General features: G+C 41.5%; 1 protein-coding gene across 1 annotated transcript; it reads right to left on the bottom strand.

Moving 5' to 3' along the window:
- Nucleotides 1-113: 113 nt before the first annotated feature.
- Nucleotides 114-17,715, bottom strand: LOC144664462 (uncharacterized). The gene is given in 14 exon segments (XM_078525594.1): nt 114-5,177; nt 5,532-5,747; nt 6,492-6,710; nt 7,361-7,880; nt 9,254-9,577; nt 10,229-10,570; nt 10,872-11,587; nt 12,160-12,429; nt 12,852-13,075; nt 13,644-13,845; nt 14,282-14,398; nt 16,066-16,179; nt 16,857-17,012; nt 17,523-17,715. Coding segments are annotated over 13 exon segments (7,368 nt in total). The 5' UTR covers nt 16,924-17,012; nt 17,523-17,715; the 3' UTR covers nt 114-1,140.
- Nucleotides 17,716-19,003: the final 1,288 nt, after the last annotated feature.

Consider the following 19,003-nt stretch of genomic DNA (forward strand, 5'->3'; position numbering starts at 1 on the left):
GGGGATGAACCACCAAACCCTCATAAGTAACAGGTTAAAACATGTGTGGTAACTACTTAGGAGAATTCACATTTCGAACTTGGCACGGGAGCATCAATTACGAGACAAGTCTATTAAACAATCGAGATGTGTTTATTGACTCGCTTTCCGAATATCATACAAATTTCACTAGATAGTTTATATATACTACAGTTTAATTTATTGCTAAAAATTTCGGTACCAAAATAAAAATATAAAAAATATAAACGATAAAAGAAACAAAACATGCCGTTGGTATAAAATGCGCTTATTTACAAGCTTAAAAATAAACACGAATAAAAAATCTTTTTACACAGCTGTCTCTAAAAGGAAACAGATATCGGAAAAGTTAAATTATCAAAATAATTTCCTAGTATTTATATATTAGTTGATGAGATTCACAAGTTCGGCACGCAACGCGTACAAAGTCCAGAGAGTTTTACAATTTTGTGGATGAAGCAGTCGAATCTATTATTATATTACAATATTTGTGGCCGTTTGATATATTAAGTTGCGACTATACGTTTGATACAACGCAGGGATTATGTACATTGTCCTATACTCTCTTTACAAAAATATACGGAGGTAATTTATTTATTTGTCTTCTACAAGGCCTGTAAGGTTGCTTACGCTGTTGCGAAATATTTACATGCTACGAACGTGTGGTTGACTGGCTTTCCTTGCATAAGACAAAACAGCGGAAATGAATACACGGCTTGTGTCTGCGGAAAAGTTTCAACGTGGTTTAGACGCAAGGCGTCGAAAGTCAGTTAAAGTTGCGTCCGTACGCGCGTAAAAATTACGCGTCAATGGTAAGCAACCCTTACATTACGAAAAAGTCCCACTGCTACTGTCTCTTTCGCTGCCGCTATTTGGGTCACGCAACGCTTTTTACCTGGAGAGAAGCATTGCGTGACGCAACTTTGTTCCCAGGATTTTCTCTTCTTACGCTCTGGGGGCGAGGAGCGAGAGACCCTGGGAACGACGTTGTGCGTGACGAACCAAATAACGGCTGCGGGGCTAGCTTCGACGCGGTATGTACTACTCTCTCATTTTCTCCTTTACACTTCAATGTGGTACACGAAGGAGAGGAAGGACTGTTGCTCTGCGTAAATTAAAGCTCTAGATGAGTCGTTCGTCCTTCTCCAGTTGCGTCATGGGATAGGCACCACCCTTGAACTCCTCGTCAGACGGGTAATACCTGCCGCTCATTTTACTCATTTGTTTCTTGCGGTACAAGAACAACAACACGGCCGCCACCAACGCCACAAGCAGCACGAATCCTATCGACAATCCGAGTTCCATTTGTTTGTTTTGTTGGCGCGCAGACGCCGTGGGTTCGACCACGATCGGTAACTTGCGCTCGCACAACACTCCAGTGTAACCAGGTGCGCATGTGCAGTTGTAACCACCGTTATTATCCACGCACTCGGCGCCATTTTGACATGCGTGTTCACCACTTGTGCATTCGTCTACGTTGATATCACAGCGAAATCCGTAATACCCTGTCCCAGTACAGCTGCAGTAGAAGCCATTCACGAGATCGACGCATCGGCCATTATGAATGCACGGGTCACTGGCGCATTCGTCGATGTTCACTTCACAGGTTTTCCCGCCATAACCAGCCACGCACGAGCACTGGTAAGAACCGTCGTTGTTTCGACACGTTCCACCGTTAAAACACGGCGTCGATAATGTGACGCATTCATCTACGTCAACTTCACAATGAGTTCCACTGTACCCAGACCCCGAGCAGTCACAGAAATATGAGCCCACGGTGTTGTTGCAAGCGCCGTGAACGCACGGAGTCGAGGCGCACTCATCAATGTCAAGTTCACATTGTGAACCATTGAACCCAGTCCCTTCGCAGTCACAGTGATAGTTGTTCACGTCATCAGAGCAAATTCCACCGTGACGGCAAGGCACTGAAGAACAATCATCAATGTTAATTTCACATCGCCTTCCTGTAAATCCGGGAACACAAATGCACGTGTAATTGTTGATTGCGTCTTGGCAGGTAGCACCGTGCTTACAAGGGCTGGAATCACACTCGTCAATATTAGTTTGACAGTTTTTTCCTGTATAGCCTGGCAAACAGTTGCAAGAGAAATCTCCAACAAGATCAGTGCAGCTAGCTCCATTCTTGCAGGGGAGTGTTGCGCATTCATCTATATCCACCTCGCAATTTCTTCCCGAGTAACCAATGGCACAGTTACACGTGTAATTCGCGACGCCGTCCACACATGTAGCACCGTGTTTACACGGCTTTAACGCGCACTCATCTATATTGGTTTCACAGTTTCTCCCCGTGTATCCCTGTACACAAGCACAACTGTAGCTTGCAATCAAGTCTGTACACGTTCCGTTGTGTTTGCAAGGATCTGAAGAACACTCATCAATATCAATATTACAATTTCTTCCTGTGAAACCCGAAACACATTGACAACTGTAGTTGGCTGTAAGGTCTGTGCATGTTGCGCTGTTCTTGCAAGGCCCAGAAGCACATTCATCGATGTCAACTTCACAATTTCTACCAGTAAAACCCAATGGACACCGACAGCTATAATTCCCTACAAGATCATCACATGCAGCGCCATTTTGACATGGGTTAGGAGAGCATTCGTTTACGTCTGTTTCACAGTCTTTACCAGTAAAACCCGTAACACAATTACAGGTGTATGCTGCTATAAGATCAATACAAGTTCCTTGGTTCTTACATGGGTCAGATGAACATTCGTTGAGTTCCACTTCACAGTTTCGTCCTGTGAAACCTAACGAACAGCTACAGGAGTAGTTCCCTACCAAATCTGTGCACGTAGCATTGTTCAAGCACTGATTAGGGGAGCATTCATTAATGTCTGTTTCACAGTTTCGCCCGGTGTAACCCAAGCTGCAGTTGCAGCTGTAATTTCCAATTAAATCAGAGCATGTACCGTGATTTGAACAAGGATTTGAGGAGCATTCATTAATGTCTTCTTCGCAGTTTCTGCCGGTGTAACCCGTTATACACTTACAGCTGTAGTTTCCAACAAGATCCGAGCATGTACCATGATTTAAACAGGGATTTGACGAACATTCATTGATATCCACCTCACAATTTCTGCCGGTGTAACCCGAAATACAATTGCAGGTGTAGTTTCCAACAAGATCAGAACATGTACCATGATTTAAACAGGGATTTGAAGAACATTCATTAATGTCTACTTCACAGTTTCGGCCGGTGTAACCCGTTGTGCAGTTGCAGCTGTAGTTACCAATCAGGTCAAGGCACGTAGCATGATTTAAACAGGGATTTGGAGCGCATTCATTGATATCTACTCCACAATTTCGGCCACTATATCCCAAAATACAATTGCAGGTGTAGTTTCCAATAAGATCAGTACATGTACCGTGACTCCCACAGGGGCTTGAAGCACATTCGTCAATATTAGTTTCACAGTTTCTCCCTGTGAAACCCGGAAGACATCGACAGCTGTAGTTGGCTGTAAGGTCGCTACATGTTGCATTGTTCTTACAAGGCCTAGAGGCACATTCATTAATGTCAACTTCACAATTTCTTCCAGTAAATCCAATGGGACAACTACAGCTATAGTTTCCAATTAGGTCATAACAAGTTCCTTGGTTCAAGCAAGGGTTTGGAGAACACTCATTGATGTTAACTTCACAATTTCTCCCCGCAAAACCGACTGAACAATGGCAGCTGTAGTTGCCAACTAAATCATTGCATGTAGCGTTGTTAAAGCATGGATTCGAAGAACATTCTTTTATGTTTGTTCCACAGTTCCGTCCTGTATATCCTTGCGAGCATTTACAGCTGTAATTGCCAATCAGATCCTCGCATACACCATTATTTAAACACGGATTTGGAGAACAATCATCGATGTTCGTCTCGCAGTTTCTGCCAGAAAAACCTGAGGGGCAATTGCAAGTATAGTTACCAGTTTTATCGACACATGTTGCGTTGTTTTGGCATGGATTTGGAGAACACTCGTCAATATCGACTTCACAATTCCGGCCAGTAAAACCCGCAACACATGTGCAACTGTAGTTCCCACTGCCATCTGTGCAAGTAGCCTGATTTAAGCACGGATTAGGAGAACATTGGTCGATGTCAGTTTCACAGTTTTTCCCACTGTAACCCACTGGACAACTACAGGTGTAATTTCCCACAAGGTCTGAACATGTGCCTTGGTTCAAGCAGGGATTTGGAGAACAATCATCAATGTTAACTTCGCAGTTCTTCCCTGTATAACCTACTGTACAACGACAGCTGTAATTTCCAACTAAATCATCACAAGTGGCGATGTTCAAGCACGGGTTTGGAGAGCATTCATTAATGTCCACATTACAATTCCTACCGGAGTAACCTGAGGTGCACACACAGCTGTAGTTGCCCACATCATCCATGCAGGTCGCCTGGTTTTTGCATGGATTTGGAGAACACTCGTCGATATCAGTTTCGCAGTTTCTGCCAGTGTAACCCAACGCACAACTACAACTATAGTTGGCTATTAAATCAAGACACGTTCCTCGGTTAAAACAGGGATTCGGCGAGCACTCATCCACGTTAACTCCGCAGTCTCTGCCAGTAAAACCTGCAGGACACAGGCAGGAGTAGCCACCTGTCAAATCATTACACGTTCCGTTGTTTTTACATGGACCGCTTGCACATTCATCGATATCAGACTCGCAGTCTTTTCCGGTGAATCCCACGGCACAGGCACACCTGTATCCTCCTGATATTTCATGACACGTGGCGCTTTACCTGCAGGGTGTGGACTGGCAATAAAATACCCTGCTCTCGCAATACCGACCAGTATATCCCTGGGCGCACATGCACCTAAAACCGTGCGTAACATTGACACACGTTGCGCCGTTCGTGCAGTTATTTACCGTGCAGTCCGGAATTCGAATATCGCATTTGTCGCCCGTCCAACCCGGGTCACAAGTGCAGTTGAAACCATCCCACGATGGCACGCAGACACTGTGCGCTGGGCAAGGGTTGGGTGAGCAGGTCGAGTTTCCATGACAACCTACTGTTACATGTTTCTTATTGACGTCAAGGCCCTCTTGAGAGTTGGGTGACAGATAGTGAACCCGGCGTGAGTTAAACTTGATATCCTTAATACATCCCTTGAAAGTCTTTGGTGCTGTAAGACCTACAATAGAAAAAACACAAAGTATTACTCTTTCTGTAGTAAGAAATATGGCACAATTATATGAATGTTTCTGTTAGAAGTTACCCTGGGCGCCAAAGGCTTTTCTCGCGCAATGTTTGCTCCGGTCAAAGGTTTATCAAGTCTCCTGAGCGCAAGAAAAAAAGCCCCTGGTACTCCTTGGTAGTTATAAGTGTAAATATAAAATCCAAGTCTCGGGTCGTTAAGCGATAACCAAATAACCACTTAAATTCGAAGAAAAACTACTCTCTACTCTCTTTACTTCTCTGACAAGGGCATGATAGTAAACGCTGCCATAACTTAAACAACTTTCAAAAATTGCAAAGAGCAGTTTACCTTTGGCCTGTGTTACACCAGCCGGGAGCCCCCCGATATCAATAGAAATCACAGGATCCTGGGCAGCACTGAACTCTGTGTCTGCTCCAGGCAGGTCCGCCTGTCCCGTGGACGTGCCATCTAATGTGAGTGTAATGTGCTTGTATCTTCGGGTCCAGGTCACGTGATGCCAGTCACCATCCGACACGGGTCTATTGATCAACACCGCACTCGAGCCTGAAATGCGCGACAATGCTTAGTTGTGGCAAATTAATTGGATTAGAACTGTAACCGGTATCAATTCAATTGGATAAATTAAGTGTTGTCAGTTAAGTTGACCCTGGCACTGGTTACACGCATTCGCACAGTGCCTGCTAACTGGCTCGTGCTTAACCTGTGTTTTTTTTTTTACAAAGTTTCCTTTATTTTGTATATTTAGACACGGTAGTATTTAGAGCTAGAAGCTCATGGGGCGGTGTATTCTGGATCGAATTGGAATCTGAAAGAGTTGGTTTTTGTGGTGGGAGGAAAACCACAAAAAACCCGGGGAAAAACCCTCGGAGCAAGGACGAGAACTAACAACAAACTCAAACCACATATGACGCCAGGACCGGGAATCGAAAGCGGACCTCATTGGTGGGAGGCGAGCGCTCTCACCAACTGGACAATAACTAACAATATTTAATGGTTTACAAAAAAGAAGAAGGCAAAATGAAAACAGTCAGCCGTTCTTTAACCTGAATTTTATGCCTGGTGAACGGCAAACTTTATAAACCTTGACCATGCCCGGGAAAAAATTACGTTGAGAGTTTATAGGTCTTTTACCACTGGTATCAAGTTGTCAGTAATAATGATTTCGTCGTATTCATTGAAAAACAACTCCGAAGACAGTCAGATAAAAAAAATGTCGTGAGCAGTAAACCCGAATGTAATTTCTTACAGATCAGTTACTTCTGAGTTACGCTGGAACAAGAATCATACCTGAACCAAGGTCAGCAGTAAATCTAGCCTGACCGGAAGTGACGTCAAGAAGAAGGTATTCTGTATTCCCTCCCCCAGGCTTCCGCCCAGCGTACATCAGTAAAGCTTCCGTTTCACGAGTCCTAAACCACAGGGATCCACTCTGACCAAAACTCCAATGCGATGAGTTCAGCGACAGCTCAACGTGGCTATCGTTTGATAGGAATGACGTCTCAGAGACTGAAAGGGAGACGATAACCACTAAAGATCAGCAGATAGTGACTTGCACAACGAATAGACCATTTCCGAGTTACCCTTTGCCTCTGTTTCAAAACGAGTCTACGTGCGAAACCATTGATATGAAAATGAGTTTCCATTTTCATGCAAATCAAACTCATTTTCATTTGAATGGTTTCGCACGTAGACTCGTTTTGAAACAGAGGCAAAGGGTAACTCGGAAATGGCCTATTGGTTCACCAAAATGGTACAACTTTTCGCAAGGCTCTTAATACTTGTTAGTAAACTAAAGAGGGTTGCCACTCATTAGAACCCTAAAAATTCTCTGACTTTTCCCTGACCTCAAAACAATTTTCACTGGCCTTGCATTAGGCGAATTATCAAATATGCCAAATCCACTTTTACATTTGCTTCAGCTTCTTCTGCAGACCATCGATATTCTTCTCTTCATTTTCGATCTCTTAACGTTTTTCACGGGATTTTGAACGCATGGAATTTGAACTCCCTGACTTTTCACTGACTTTGGCAAGAACTAAGATTTTCCCTGACCTTGAAAAATTTTCGTTTTCCCTGACTTTTCCCTGACCGTGGCAACCCTGTAAAGAGACGGATATTTAACTTTTTTATTTTTCCAACCAGGGTATTTCACTTACCATTTTGGCAACGGTTGCCAACAAAATCATTCAAACAGCCACACTTGAACCCAGTCCACGTGGCATCGCACGTTCCTCCATTTTTACAGGAGCTTGGTGCACAGTTCTCATCTTTCTTACAGCTCGGTTCCGGCAGAGGAAAACTTCCACTTCTCTGCGCAGTTTCAAACGTAATAGCATTTCCATTTATTGTGACGCTTCTTGAACAACCGCTAAACGTTATTAATTTGCCGCTCAGAGCAAGCCCCAAAGCTGTAAACTGGCCCAAAAGACCTCCCATGTACAAAGTGACATCAAGATCCGCGATGGCCTGGGAACCTCTCGGTGGAGTCAGAACAGTTTGAAATACGTCTACACCAATCACCACGTTTCCGGAAGTGACGTTGACTTGTAATTTGTGCCATCTACCGTCAGAGAGGTTTTGACCAATCACATCGGTACTCCTTTCAAAGAAAGACTTCACGTATGCTGCTCGTAAACGTCCATTGTCCAAGGCCAGACCAAAATTTCCTTGCGATGACTGAAATGCAAGTTAGACATAAGTTAAATACAAATTCTTCTTGCTGGTCTCTATACATTAAGTTATAAAGCCAGTGGGGATAATTTCTTTGCTTGACAAATTGAATGCATTTGCTTGAAAGGCTCCGCTCTGTTCTGCTCTTCGCTCAGGAAACATCTGTTTCTCGAGCGGGTAGAATGCTTGCAGGCTAGTTCTGTAATTATTTTCCCGGATCTATGACAAGACGACACAAAACTATGAGTTCATTGCCGTACTGTACCAGTTTAAGAGCACCCGTAGACATAAGCAAAGACTACAAAAGATCAATCAAGCGTTCACTGAGACATCTTATTAGTAATGTAGCAGCTCTCGTAAGCTTGCAATTCTACTTTTGCAGCAGTTGCTATTGTTTTGAGGGCTAGGGGAATTTTTCCTGTTGTTTGTTCTATTGTTCTCCAGAAGGGTAGCGACTCAGCAGGGCTCGAGACTAACGGTAACCAACTAGCAATAGGCTAGTAGAAATTAAGTTTTGGCTAGTCGGTTTTGGGCTTTCACTAGCCAAAATGGCTAGTAAAAACTTCAGGCAGTTTTGTGAAATAACGAAACCGCAAATTGAAATCGGCTCTGACAGAATATAAAGGATTTGGACATGCTAAAATTACCAAAAAGTGAACAAACGATAACTTTGTTTAGACTTTTCTGATGACGAAAGTGACACTTGAAAGAAAACTGTTTCTGGCAATTATAAGTTGCCTGGGAGCGCTGATCGGTGATCAAATAAGGTTGCATGAACAACGAGGACGAGAGGTCACGTACATGGGCGCTTTCAAAAAAGCGTGTTGAGAGGGCATGATGTTCTACTGTTCGCGAAGAAAGGCCGATTTTGTCACATTTGTCATCTGCTTGTCTCAGGTGACAAGCGGAAAAGAAGGAAAGAAGGAAATGAAAAAAAGAAAAAGAAAACCATGCTTGAAAGTTCTGGCTAGTAGAAAATTGGTTTTTGCTAGTGAAAGGTGACACTAGCCACTGGGCTATATAGCAAGGTTAGTCTCAAGCCCTGAGCGAACCATTCATGTAAGACTTTGCGAGAGCTTCTTACCGACCCCATCTTATACTGATTATAAAACGTTAACAACGTGGATTATAGAAATATTTGCCAAGTACTGGAATCATAATACTCGTACATGTATATTCTGAAATAATTAGGGCATTTCTTGTTGTTGTGAAAACTATTGTTGGTTAGTGACTGTGCTGTGGTTTGGTTACTGTTTATTTGCGTTTGAATCCTTTCATTAATGTCACTTGGTAATCGTACCATCCGCAACCCCAAGAAACAGCCGATAATTTCCACTTTTTATCAGTTCCCCTTCTTTTATAACCCCATGTCAACATACCGTTGTGAACGCCAGGACTCCGCTCGGCATTGTAGGATCAATTGAAAACTCCAAAGAAAACGAGGTAATGTTGGCGGCAGAAGTGAACTTTAGACCAGAATTATCATCACTATCAAACGTGGCTGTGATTTGATGCTCGCAAAATGAGCCCACGAATCCTTGAGGACAGCGACAGCTGTACTGACTCCACTCATCTACACATGCGCCACCATGTTTACATGCATGGTTACTACAGACGTCCTGTCTCTGGCAACCGGTGGAGACTAAGTACGACTGAGCAAAGACATTCTGCAGACCAACATCCACATTGCCGAACAAAAAGTCCTAAAAAAGAAAGAAAACAAACGATTGATGTTTTTCAACTGTATGTTATGGAGAGGAAGTATAACCTTAAGACCCGAATAGACTGATGAATGAATAACTTTATTTTAGCACGATGAATTAATTGCAAAGACAGTGAGGATTTTATTACAAATACTGACAAAGTATAACAGTAAAACTGTAAGTGTATATTCAATCCTTAAATGGCTGTCTAAGTACTTCGTTATCTACTTCTAAACTATGTACATTTCGCAAATTGGCAGAGCAAAAGTCTTTTATTAGCAAAATCACGGTCACATAACAAACTAGGATGATTTTCGAGCATTGTAAATGACACTTTTATAAAAATTGAGATAAACTTGAAAAAAGTCGGGCCGACGTTTTTCAAGTTTACCCGAACGCAATCCGTTTTAATCTTTTGAAATTTTGTCCATCCATGCCCCTTTTTGGCTTTTCTGTGTTTCTTTTGAGTTCGTCTACAATTTTAAACCGTTATTGTGATATTTCAGTTAATTGTCTGACCAGTGACGAAATTGCCTTAAATTGCGTGACATAGCCCTTTTAATCAGACGGTAAGCACAGGACAAGTTAAGTTTGTTTAAACACGTGAACCTGACACTCCTTAGTAATGCACTCCCGCCTTACTATAAATACCTTGATGCATCCCACAAATGAGCCATCAGTTACAAGCTGATGTTTTATCTGCGGGACCAGCCTCCTAACACCTCCGAAGTAAGGTTGACCGAAAAACTGCGAGGTGCCATCACTGGATGTAGAGACGACCACTGAGGAGCAGACCGCACCACAAGTATCCTTATCGATGTATAAAGTAGCCTGGGAACCAGATATTTGAACGGTTATCTGGTGCCAGGCCCCGTCGTTGAGTCCGCTGCCTAACTTGGCCGTTGCCGTGTCCAGGCCAGTGTTGAGTGACAGGCGAATTGAACCGTTTGTTAGCTCTAGAATCACATGATCTGGGTGCTCCTTTGTGAGGTCCTGGAAGAAACGAAAAAGAATTATATCTACTTGTAATTTATGAAATCCGGGCAAAACAGAATTGGGATATGCGTACAGAATATCATCTTCTGACTTCAGCACCTCTCAAAATAGTCTTTTGCTTGACACACAAGGAAAGATAAAATTTGGTCGCTCAAAAGCAGACGAAAACAGGAGAAACACGATAGAAGAAGAAACCAACATAAGAAACAACTAGATCGAAGTAAGAAAAATTTACTTTGGCAAAAATCCACGATAAACAGTTACGATTAAATAAGATAACCGTTCATTTTCTGCTTACCGCTCCTTGGTAGAATAAGAGTCCATCTGGCAGAGTGGTCCGGAATTTAAATGAGAACAAATCCGACGGGAAGAGCGGAAAATTTAAAGCAGGAAGGTAGGACCCACGCTGAAAGCTAACGGCAAACAGCACTTCGCATGTTCTCCCTCGATATCCATCAGCACACTGACACAAGTAACTATCCACATTGTCTACACATGTGCCGCCATTTGAACATGGATTGGAAGAGCACTCGTCGATGTCGACGTCACAGGTCAAACCGGTATAACCGGGTTTACACAAGCAGTTAAACCCGTTTCCACCAAGCTGGCACGTCCCTCCGTTCTTACACGGCTGCGCAGAACAGTCATTCAGTGGTACCTCACAGTTTTTACCAGAAAAGCTCGCGGTACAAGTACACCGGTAGCCATTGACCAAATCCTCGCAGGTACCCTGATTCTGACAGGGCTCATCAAGACATTCATCCACGTGCTTATCACAGTGTGTACCCGTGAACCCTGCTAAGCACGTGCAATAATAGGCACCGGGCGTATTGTGGCACGTGCCTAGATTACCACATGGTGATGCGCGGCATTCATTGACATCGATGCTGCAGTAAGGACCGGTCCAACCGGCTTGGCACGTGCAGTTTGATCTGTTGTTGTGAAGTGTGCACGTGCCATTATTTTGACATGGACTTGGTTGACAAGAAGAACTGCTGAATTCACAGTGAAGACCTACAAGGAAAAACAAGGGTGTTCTTAATTGGCCAAAAAATGACATAGAAATTAATAAAAAGCGAACAAAAAATTTTGCTCATTGGCATGATGCAATGGTTAAAATGGATGGTTGTGATGACAAGGATTAACATGTTTATGACTTGCAGAACTGCGTTCTAGCAGAGCCTGGGTGCCACAGGCGACTTACTTTTGTCTTTGCGCGGCATGTATGAATTTGCTATCACAAAAGCTTTTAAAAGCTGGGCACCCAAGATTTTTTGCATAAGAGCCTGCAGGTACTCTGCAATTATTCTAAGAGTACAGCTTTGACTTCTGTTACCTAAGTGGGATTTGAGACACTTTCATCCCAATCTTTTGTAGCTTGACCAATTTCCGATTCGCTCTATGAGAAATGCCTGCAGGGAATCATGTTAGATGTATTGAGCACGGCCAACTCTAGGACAAGTTTTGTTGAATACAACTACCTTAATTCCCTGCAGGCATGTCTCATAGAGGGAATTGTGAATTTCCCCCCTCACACCCACTCAAAGCTCTTTTGTCTCAAGTCTAAATATACATGTAAAACCTACCTTGAAATCCTGTTGGACAAGAACATGTGTACCCGACTAGACCAACGCTCTCTACACATGTGCCGTCGTTTTGGCATGGGTTGGACAAACACTCGACAATGTTTGCTTCACACTGACTGCCGATAAAACCAGCAGGACAATCACAAGTGAAGCCGTTTAGTTTGTCCTTACACGAGCCACCGTTGAAACAAGGTTGTGAGGCACATTCATCAGTGTCATTTTCACAGTGCAGCCCTTCAAATCCTGAAGCACATGTGCAGGAATAGTTACCTGGAATGTGAAAGCTACACTTAGTGTCCATCACAAAATACATCGAGTTCTAAAACTTACCAGTGTATTTAATTAAAAAATTCCACATCCAATGCCTCTTGGCAATGCCAATATGTATTGATAAGCAGATGACTCTAACTTCTTTTGATACATTTTTCTTGTCACTTTCTTGACAACGGAATATTAAATGTGTATATTGTGCCAATGTTGTCTAATATCAAAATATCAATTTTCACTATTGATCACAACAGATTTCTTTCCATACTGGAATTTCAGGTTACAATGATTTCAAACTAGTTTGATTTGTACTTTTCGTTGTTTAAGGGTTATAAACCTGGGACAAAGCAAAATACAAATGAAACTGGTCTACATGTATAATCATTCTAACAGCTCACTTTCTACTCTGACAGTCAAAATCTCACCTTGAAGGTTTTTGCATGTTGCACCATTTAAACATGGCTGGCCCGAGCAGTAATCAATATTAACATCACACCATTGGCCAGTTTTACCAACAGGACATATACACTGATAACTGTTAACCCCATCAACACACTGCTCAAATGCTCGACAAGGGTTCAGTGAGCAATCATCAATGTTATGCTCACAGTTCAGACCAGTGAAGCCAGAGACACAAGTGCAAGTATAGCTGAAAGAAATAATATTTTAGACGTTATAATTAAACATGAGTTGAATTTTAATCACAGAGGTTGAAATGGTTAATAGCGAGGTACACTCCCTAAAGTTGCAGTCCTTCACTAGACAGCAGTTTGAAGAAGGGAACTGCATGCTTTCCAAAACAAGCATGACACATTTTTTGATAATTTATATCATCTATTAGTTACAAAAAAATCCAAGACAGTTAATTTAATGTACCGATATATGAATAAAATTGCAAATAAGCAGCAGGTATAAAATTAAGTGAAGAAATGACCACCATACATGTATCACCATTTGGTTTGCAATGAAACTAATAAATAATCCTGAAAAAATTCAGGCTTAAGTGAAATTTAAACCCATGATCTCTGTGTTAACAGTATGATGCTCTTCCAGCTAGAAGCTCTGAAGCCACATAAACTGGGTGCATGTCAGTAACATAGTTATATAGCATCACAGGCATATAGTGTGTACAGAAAGCTCTTTGCACACATTGCAGGCCTATGATAGCAGGAGATACTGGTACATGTAATTTTGCACCAGTCATGCTAGTAGCTTACCCTGACAGATTTTCCACACAAGTTGCACCATTCAGACAGGGGCTGCCATCACACTTGGTAACTGACACATTACAGTACGGTCCAGAGAAACCAGGTGGACACTGACAGCTGTAGCTGTTGATACTGTCAACACAGGTACCGCCGTTATGACAGGGAAGTGCTGTCTGGTTACACTCGTTTATGTTTGTCTCACAGTGGATTCCTAGGAAAATTAGGTAACAATCTGAGAAACTGAGAAATGGGGGGGGGGGGTGGGGTGGGATGGTGGAATGTGCAGTTCCTGAAAATATTCATACCCACCCCATAGAAGGTCATTAGAAATTCTGAGGGGTGGGGAGTCTCTAAGGGCAATTATGAAGCTTAACTGGTGGGTGGGTGAGTCAAACCAAAAAATCTTCCATTAGGGTAAGTGTGGATATGAAACAAATGGGAAAAAGAAACAAATGCTCCGTGAGTGATTTCAATGTAGTGTCCCATTGATATCTGGGGTGGGGTGGGTGGTGAGTTATTCAGTAGCAACTACCTACTGCAGTTGCTTCAGCCTACAGAAACATTTTACATAAATTTTGATTTCCTGAAATGTGTAACAGCTTAGCTAATTTAAATAAATCAACCACTTTTGAGGTGATACCACCCACCAGTGAATCCAGCATGACAAATGCACTGATAGCCTCCAGTCTGAAATCTTTGACACACAGCATTGTTCTGACACAGGTTAAAATGGCACATGTTTATCACAGCCTCGCATCTTTTTCCTGTTATGACGGGAATGGTACATTTAGCAAGCATACATGTTAAAGCAACTGTCTACCTTAAACTTTCAATTAACATAGTTTATTGACTGAGATCACAATTTGATTGACTCATGTACTCAAAGTACAAACTATGAAAAATGACAGGGGGAGAGAAGGTCAGGATAGGATAAGAGCTAACAAAATGTTATTTGCCTTTTGACAAGATTTTGGCAGGGAGTTAATGAATAATATTCAGATCAGGGCAATTAAATTTTTTAAATAAATAAAATTAACAAATTATAATACCAGATATAAAAATTTTTGTTTCATGAAAAAAAAGGTATGTAAGGGATTAAGAAATAAACAGTCTTATTATATGACTAGCTCCGTGAGCGGTCAAGATGAAACGAATCCTGTGCTCTGATTGGCTACCCGAGCGGTCAAGATGGAGCCATCTTGACCGCTCGGGATCGCCCGCTGTTCCCGCAAGCGAAAAAACTTTTCAGTTCTGTCGACGCTTTAAAAAAAAGCTTTTCCGTCGTAAACTTTAGCTATGGAACCATTTTCCGAAACAACACAAATATTTTCTGCCTGTTTCTAGCGAAAGAGAGTCTTATTACAAAGAAATAGGTCTTCAAGCGAACGAGAACAAACTAATTAAACAACAAATGTTAACAAGTTTTGTGAATTTTATTTGCCACAACAACCAGCTATAAATACAAAAATTAAAATGCAAAGCGACCTGAAGACATGATATAGGTTTTGTTCAGCGGAAAAGGGAGAGAAGTCAGTGACATACCTGAAGAATAAAGAATTCGACAAACTTGTCAGATGTCGTTTGCGAGTGTAAATCTTGATGGAGAAAGCGGACGGCACGGCGAACCAGGCACTAAAAGCTTTCAAAACATCTTTTCACTGAAGCCTCTAACGCTCACGTCGAATAAGGTCGAGTCGAACAATTAAATCAATGATGTAGGAAAGTTCAGGCTTTTCCCGTGAATTTATAAGTAGGAAAGTTCAGGCTTTTCCCGTGAATTTATAAGTCCCAAACGCTCTCAACATCACAATTTCAATATTCAGCTCGTGTCAACGTGACGGCAGGTTAGCACCACTCTGAAGCGCCAGCAGCGAGCAAATACTCTGCAAAACGTCCAATAATCAAACGCTGGCGGCCAAATGGAATGGACATTCTTGTTTTAAGGCTTCAAACTCAACGTTGATTCGCAATTTTAGCCATTTCAATATCCTTTTGACGGTTAAAAAGAGTTGAATTTCGCTGTTGTCGCGTCGTTTTACTTCGTCTCGATTCATTCAAGAATTTGACAGTCACTCATTAACCAATGAAAGCGTGCGCCATTGAATGTGCATGCAACTGGCTTCCTTTTCAGTACTCGAAAAAAGTCATATAATAAATCCTTTATTGACCAAGCTTGTTCGGTCAAGAAGGCAGGATATTGGCCTCGTTCTTTTTTTGCGCGTTTATGGACCTCGACTTCGTCTCGGTCCATAAACACGCAAAAAAGAACTTGGCCAATATCCTGCCATCTTAAACTCACGCTTGGTCAATAACCCATATATATTACTTTTGAGGACCCATTCTATTAAAAGCAGCTCTTTCTGTCGGTTTGTAACTTGTCACTTTTGAAACAATCTCAGTGATCTAGTGCAGATACGGTATCTTATCTCACCTGTAAACCCAGTGGGGCAGTTACAAGAGTAGTTATTACTGCCGATCTCAGTACAAGTTCCGTTAAAGTAGCACGGATTGGAAGAACACTGCTGACCAGCTACAGTGTACAAACCTGAAAAAAGTATATTACTAACATTAGTTCAACAGTCGAGATTTAAATTAACCTGAAGACCACTGAAAAAAAAAAGACTAAAAATACATCTGTACAGGGTTAGTCTCAATTTCCAAGTAAAATATTCACAAATATCACTGATACATTAACTATTTCAGCTCTGTGTATTGTTGTATTTTGTGAGCCTGGGCTCGTGAGAATGGGCATGGATTAGCTTTCCATCCAGGACCAGGGATTAGTAAAACTTCTAGTTTCCTTATGCTATGGAAACTGCAGTTCAATCCCATCGGTTACATCCCAAACAGTAAAACAGGACTTAACCTTTTCAGAAGTCCTATTCATCTTGGAAAATTTCCAGGATTTCATCCTTGACTGGTTCACTGGTAACTTCGTTTTTTAACTTCGGGATTATTTTAACAGTATAGTGTTGAAATAACAAGGATGCATCACACCATTTCTTTATAGCAACTATACTCAGAAAATTCTTGGGGGCAGATCATCACAAAAAAAAAATATACTATTTAAAAAAATGCAAATGTGCTCTTGATTGCATGGGAGGGTTAGAGAAGGGGGAAGTTTTAATTTTTTTTATTTACTGTAGGGAAGTATGCGTGTTCTTAAAAAATTCCATTATTAAATTATTCATTAATTGAGTCGGATTATTAACGTGCACATACCAGCAGTGAAAACAATAAGCCACAAGATCCAAATAAATTGAGAATTTAAAGCCCTGTCTTTAATCATGTCTCCATAAGAAGCTTCTCCACAACAGTTCAGTACTTTGGAAGGTCACATTTACGCCACTCTGCACCGGCTGCCTTTGTTGGAGACTCCTTTAGATACTCTGATAATAAACAGGACAAAGATAATTTTAGAAACTACACTTCTCGTCTGCATGTGTGAAGACGATCAATTACGCGTAGGTGTTTACAAACGCAAACAGCGACAAAATTCTCGTAAGAAATTTTAATCTCGCGCGAACTCTCGATCGTCCACGCATTTTGTTTTCTTCCATCCTTCGCGCGTCGTTTTTGAAGCTGTGGAACGTTATAAATTCAAACTGTGGTCTTGTTCAGCTAGCGACGTCCATATTGAAATATAATCTTCAGTAATAAAGTTAATAATGAGCTCACTGTGAACTGTATGAAACTCTGGAAACGACATCAGGAAACTCTGGAACGTTGTAGAAACTAAACGTCTGAAAGACTACTGTGTCGCCTTAACGCTCAGTTTATAATTATTTTCAAAGAAATTCATTTGCAAAAACCTCTTAAGGAGGCTTTGATTCCGTTGAAAAAGTCACCGAAACAAGAATCGAAATCAAATATCTCCCTGACACTTACCTCGCTAAAATACACACGATGGAATCAATCGCACCACAATCCATGATGAAGCGAACATTGGTAAAACGTTTTACTGTGAAGTTTCCTAACTTCAAATTTCTTGAGTGTTATATTCGATGGAACAGCTGCTTCGAGAGTTTTCAAACAAAGTGCTCGAATATTTGACAACCCAATTTGTATGCAACGCTTGCGAGTTTCTATGCCAGCACAAGATCGAGGCTACCTCATCGTTATTTATGGCACACCTTGAGAACCAATCAGAAACAAACATAGCGACCCGCTTCCGTTTAAAAGTGTAAACAAAGAAATCATGGGCCAGCTTAGGGCCTGTTTACATGGAGGGAGGGTGCCCCGGCTAACCGAGTTACCGGCTAGAAGGGATAAAACCTAGCCCGCCTTTACATGCAGAATTCACAGCCCTTCTACCCGAGATGAGACAGCGTCATTGAAGCGTGTCACGGCGTGGGAAAACAATGTAGCTCCAAATGATTGAAGAAAAATATGACTTTTTACTGAATAATCAAGGCTTTTCGTCTTCAAACCTATTTTAATTTGATGTGCAAGTTCTCAGAAATTTACTGCGTTCATTTTTGGCGAAATTCAATCGAAATTCAACAGTATTTGGCCGCCAAATTGAAATTAAATTTGTTGTGTCGTGAATTAGGATAATCATTCCCACGAAAATTTCGAATTTGCTCAAAGAAATGTTTCCAGCCGACCGATAAAACTAATTTTGATCAAATAGCACTGTTTGGGTCCAGAATTTATACATTTTATGCCATTAACTTCAAATTTAGTTTAAAACACGCGCGAAATTAATTAAAACTTATCCCGGTGTCGCAGTGATCTTGGTATCCCCCAATTTTAGGCACCCCCGTACCAAGATCACTAAAACAGCGTCGAATACAGCAGACTGGGGCAAGTGAAGCAAACCAAAATTCCACTCAAAGACCATTTTGCTTTATCACAAAGCTTTGTTCGTAAATTTAATCGTTCTTAGCAAACAATATTAGCGTCTTTGCAGATATTGGCAAAGGAAAACAAACCGTTTGTCGGTTTGATTCAAGTCCGCGCAATTATTCTTAAAGCCGAACCACGCGCCGGAATCCCTTATACTAACACGCACATGGTGCTTATCGATAAACTTTTCAAGGCAGGTTAATATTTCAAACATAAACGATTGTAAGAGATTCCAATTTGCTCGGTGGATGAAAATTTCACATGCGAAAATGCTTGATCAAGAAACCGACAAAGGACTGTCACGCAATAGAAACTCGATATGAATGCAATCACCAGGCTTTGAAAATTGACCTCTCGAGTCTGTCAAAGATTTTAATAACCTTAGACCAAAGATTTTGTTTTTTGATTTTTTTATTAAATGCTCATTTATTCCATGTGAACTAATCCCTTTTATTTGTATCGTTATTAACAATATAGTTAAGTGACAAATAAAACAGGTATGTGTAAACAAAGAATACGTA

This window comes from Oculina patagonica, chromosome 1 (assembly GCF_052425735.1).
Source record: "Oculina patagonica isolate OP01 chromosome 1, crgOcupat, whole genome shotgun sequence".
In the NCBI taxonomy this organism is placed as follows: domain Eukaryota; kingdom Metazoa; phylum Cnidaria; class Anthozoa; order Scleractinia; family Oculinidae; genus Oculina; species Oculina patagonica.